At 45.0% G+C, this 4,838-nt stretch overlaps 1 protein-coding gene across 1 annotated transcript in view; it reads right to left on the bottom strand.

Annotated features, from left to right (window-relative positions):
- The window catches only part of eif2s3 (eukaryotic translation initiation factor 2, subunit 3 gamma), an 8,010-nt gene that overhangs the window by 717 nt on the left and 2,455 nt on the right, over positions 1–4,838 (bottom strand). The window contains exons 5-11 of the mRNA XM_034861709.1: positions 4,173–4,267; positions 3,913–4,071; positions 2,835–2,969; positions 2,569–2,663; positions 1,518–1,662; positions 554–723; positions 181–353 (exon numbers count right to left, since the gene is read on the bottom strand). Of these exons, the coding sequence (XP_034717600.1) occupies positions 181–353; positions 554–723; positions 1,518–1,662; positions 2,569–2,663; positions 2,835–2,969; positions 3,913–4,071; positions 4,173–4,267 (972 nt within the window). The remainder of the gene's footprint in view (positions 1–180; positions 354–553; positions 724–1,517; positions 1,663–2,568; positions 2,664–2,834; positions 2,970–3,912; positions 4,072–4,172; positions 4,268–4,838) is intronic.

Genomic DNA, 4,838 nt, shown 5'->3' with positions numbered 1-4,838 from the left:
CCTAATACTGTATCTGAAGTCTCTTTTATATAGACCTTAGTGGTCCCCTAATACTGTATCTGAAGTCTCTTTATGTAGGCCTTAGTGGTCCCTAATACTGTATCTGAAGTCTCTTTATATAGACCTTAGTGGTCCCCTAAAAACCCGAACTGGTTTGAAAGTGCAGGCCTCGTCTCTTACCGCCAATGCTTCTCCACGCGTCGACTCAGAGCGATCTTCTCTCCGACCTCGGTGCAGACGGGGTTGGTGAGGACGATCTTGGCCAGATCGGCCTTCACGGCGCTGACGCGGCCGCCTGTCGACAGGGAGCCGATGTTCACCATCAGAACCTCGTTCTTGGACAGCTTCTGGACCTGCAGACACAACAGGGTGAAAGATGACGGAGGGGTTTTTGTACCGGCACACTAAGGTGAACCTCAGCCAAAACTGAAGGAATCTAATACAAACCCAACATGAAGAGATAAAACCCGAACCTAAGCAAAGTCACATTTGATTCAAATCCCATCTGCAGCTAAACTTTAAGACTACATTTCCCATGCTGCATGTGCCTCACCTTGGCAGCCTTCTTGTCCCCCTCTGTGCGGACTCCCAGCAGCCTCCTGAGCAGGAAGTAGGAGATCTCCAGCTCGGTGAAGATCTCTGGCAGCGCTCCGACGGCGCCCAGCACCTGCCCGACCATACGGTCCGCTCGGCACAGCGTCGGGTCGATCTTAGTGCCCACGCCTGCACACACGCACACACACACACACACACTTTTCTCAAACAAGGTGTGTCGGTGCCACTCTTAGTTTTATGATATGTTCAGTTCATAACTCTCTCTGAGGTCTGAATCTAAAGCTGAAAAGATAAATCCATTACTTAGTTGACCGTTGAATCAATCGCCAAATATTTTAATAAGAAGACTAAAATCTGATTCCAGCTTAAGTGTGAATATTTTCTAGTTTCTTTCTCGTTGTCTACCATATATGGGCATGCTGGTGCCTTTATTTCCCTAAACAACAGAGAGGGGAGACGGAGCCGCCAGCTAGCGGCAGAAATGAGCCAAAACGCGATGAATTATGGACATAAAGTGGATCCATCTTGGATGTAACGGTGTGGATTTAAAGCCCAACGACCCCTAAAGAGGCTGGACGTTACAGGCTCGATAGAAAAATCACCTGTAGAGGCTAGAAAGACCCGGAAGAGACCTCCGTAACCGCTAACTCGTTACATTTTAGACGCAACCGTTGGTAAGTCGCTAGCTTGTGTGGTTTTTAAATGATTAAACTATGAATCAGAGGTGCTGGTCTCAGAGGGTTAAACTGCAGCCCTCTCTGAATCCTAAATCTAAATATGTTCAAGATGCTTTTGCCCAGAAACAAGCCGGTCACGGCTTTCAAGTTGACAAGTCACGGCGCTTACAGCAACACAGCAGGCAAAACAAATGAATTCAGGACAACAATAAAAACATCAGCACCAGATGTGCAGCTCCGGTCTGCTTCTTAAAACCAGTAAGAAAACACAACGTGTGGACGTACCGATGAGGCCTCCGGGCGCGGCGTACTGCAGGTCGTTGTGCTCGGCGAACAAAGAGACGATCTTGGAGAAGATGGGTTTGCACATCAGCTTTCCTTCGTGGTCTTTGGACACGATACCCGGCCGCACCTCGATCTCCTGACCCACCTGGAGTGGAGGAGGGCGGGTTAGAGGGACACCACACGTCAGGGGTAGATAACTGTTTATTAGGGTATAATTGGCCAAACTAACACCAACTAACTCACACACCAAAAGTGCTTTTTTCATAATAATGGCACTTTAAAAAGGACAACAGTTTGTGTTGCTAAAGTTAAAAAAAAGTTCCAATGTTGAAATCACAAAGTACACACACACACGTTTGTGTTACGCTGTATACATTTGATCTGATAAGTTTTGGTTTCACACTAAAACTACATCCTGTCGTCATCACATCCGTCTCCAGATACCTGTATTTGATTGGTTGGTTGCTTCCAAGCTATTCCTTAAAAAGAGCTTCCCCAGGTGAGCCAGGGAAGCTATTCTAATTGGTCCAAAAGTCCAAACCATCCAAAAATGGTTGTTTTTTTTTTTTGATTGGTTTTTCACACAATGAACGAACCAGACCACGGTCCAGCTTGATCCGAACCGAGACCTCGTGGTTTTAAATGGGACCCAAAATGTGTTCTTTTGATCCGGACTGTGGTCCCGTGGAGGTTTGACACTTGTAATTTTGGTTTGGCTCAAACTATGAAGTCTGAAAGTCCAGACCAAATGAGGTATGTGTGAAAACGCCATAAAACACGTTATTTTATTGTCAATGCTTGTTTTAGGAGGCACCCAAGACCCAAGATCTCTCAAGTGGAGAGAGCCAACAGTGAAGACGTCCCAAATGTTCTCAACTCCTACACTAATCCTGTGCAGCACATCGTTTATTTATTAAAATAAACACTTATTTCGGTGAGGAAACACCGTTCATTTCCTAAAACAGAGAGGGCTTTCGTGCTTTGTTGCTGCATGTCTGAACTGGGAATCACAGTTTTCTTCTGACAAAATATCAACAACAACACCTCTGACCTTGAGCACGCCCTTCAGGATACTTCCTCCGGCCACGCCTCCTTTCAAGTCATCCACCTCACAGCCGGGTTTGTTCACGTCAAAAGATCTGATGACTGGAACAACGAAGGGCTTTACTTACTACCGCACAAAGTCAGACTGAGCGCTTCATCAGACAAAGTTATGAGATGCGTCCTAGCATGAGCAGAGCAGCCATGTGAGTGTCATGTTGCTAAAACCATAACAAACAAGTGGACCAGAACACAGACATTTGGGATTTGTCTTACCTATGAGTCTGGGCTCGGAGGTGAAATCTCTGACGGGCACCGGGATCATTTTGACGATGTACTCACAAACAACCTCAATGTTGTACTTCAGCTGAGCCGAGATAGGAATGATGGGAGCGCCCTCTGCCACCGTGCCTGCAGGAGACGCAGACACACACACAAGATTTATTTTGGGAAACAATGAGGGTCTGGTGTGTAGTGTTGTCTGTACTCTGCATTCAGATGACGAGGTGCAGAGTTACACAAACTTCTCATGTAAATTATTCCTTTGAAGGTTACTTTATGGGATGTTTTGTTACTACCACTCAGTCGCTTCGGATTATAAATTTAAAAAAAAAAGTCCCCTTGTCAGGGTTTCTGCAGGTTTCACTAAGTCAAATTTAAAGTTTTAGAGCTTTATGAAGGAAATTTAAGACCGTTATCACAACATTAACTAAGCCTGAAATTCAGGTGTTTTTTCCCCACAAAAAGTATCGCACCTGCACTTGACAAAACCTTTATTTAACGCCACTTTACTTCAGTCTACCTTCTGCTCATTGACCGTTGTTTTTGCCTGTTTGTTTGTTTGGCTTTTATTGTACAAAACGCTGCTGTAACAAGGAAATGTCCCCGCTGTGGGATGAATAAAGTATTATCTAACCTAATTTTTCTCAAATTTAGGGTCGGGACCCAAAATGGGTCGCAGACCCGTTTTATTGAATCGCCAATTGGCCGAGTAACATGCACATCAATCTTATGTGAATGAGACCCTAACCCTCTCATCCTAGGAGGGGATGAGAACATGAGTTGAGAAAGGGGGGGGGGAGACACAGAAAGGAGAATAGAGACCTTTTCTGTTTACTTTTATAATGGAATAAATATACTTCATATACATTTAAATTCATGGTTTGTTCCGTCTTTTGTCCCCAGTTTAAAAATGTAGATGTTACAATGACTCATGGTGTGTATTTTTGTAAATTCGGGTCCCGGGGGAGACACCAAATTTCTCCATTTGGTCTTGAGCTGAAAAAGTTTGGGAAACCACTGATCTAATCTAATCTGAAAACACTTAATTTAAGACTTTGAAATAGCAACTGACCCTGCACGAAGGCGAGGATCTGCTCGTACTGCTCCTTGGCCTGGCTCTCCTTCACCAGGTCGATCTTGTTCTGCAGGATGAGGATGTGCTTCAGCTTCATGATCTCGATGGCCGCCAGGTGCTCCGACGTCTGGGGCTGAGGACACGACTCGTTACCCGCTGGCAGACGAGAGACCACGACAACGATCAGAGGACTTTAACTGTGAGTAAACACCACACCTGTGTCTTGCTTGTTTGGAGCTGAGCAACCACGGACTCACCTATAAGCAGGAGGGCGGCGTCCATGACGGCGGCGCCGTTCAACATGGTCGCCATCAGAATGTCGTGACCGGGACAGTCGACGAACGACACGTGTCTGGGAGAAAGAAAAGAAAGAAAGAATATAACTGATACATGGAGACATATTTTACAGATTTCAACAGTTTACTGTCAAACTGATCCTTAAAAAGGGTTTAAAAAAAACAAACAAAAAAAACATAGAGTCCTAATCTGGACATTTAAAACACAAAGTCCTCCTCTTTCTCTCTCTTTCTTCAGTCTTAGGGCTAAATATACCCTACTAAGGTTTAGTTTAAAAACTAACAGTGCTTCCGAGCCCCTAAAACAAAGTAAACACAGCCGCCCCGTTTAGGTTTGACAACTCTGGGGTTGCTGTGTAGTCTGGACGCCCAAAAACGGAGACCATTGAATAGGACGGGACGTCGTAGCCATTCGACAGCTTACACACCTTTCAGTGACAGTTTCAGTTCGGCCAAGCTTACGAGTCCCTGCTCATATTTTTTTTAACGCCGTTGTTCTTTCCCTAAAGTGTTTCCTGTATTTTGACTTAAAGGCTACATCCATGATTTTGACCACAGAGCAACGTTAGTCAATCTGCTTCCTGTTTACACAACCATGCACATGCCCAGTGTGTGTGAAAAGGTCAT

The sequence above is a fragment of the Etheostoma cragini genome, chromosome 22, assembly GCF_013103735.1.
Source record: "Etheostoma cragini isolate CJK2018 chromosome 22, CSU_Ecrag_1.0, whole genome shotgun sequence".
In the NCBI taxonomy this organism is placed as follows: domain Eukaryota; kingdom Metazoa; phylum Chordata; class Actinopteri; order Perciformes; family Percidae; genus Etheostoma; species Etheostoma cragini.
Note: the sequence above shows the minus strand (reverse complement) of the source record. Positions and strands in the feature narration are given on the sequence as shown.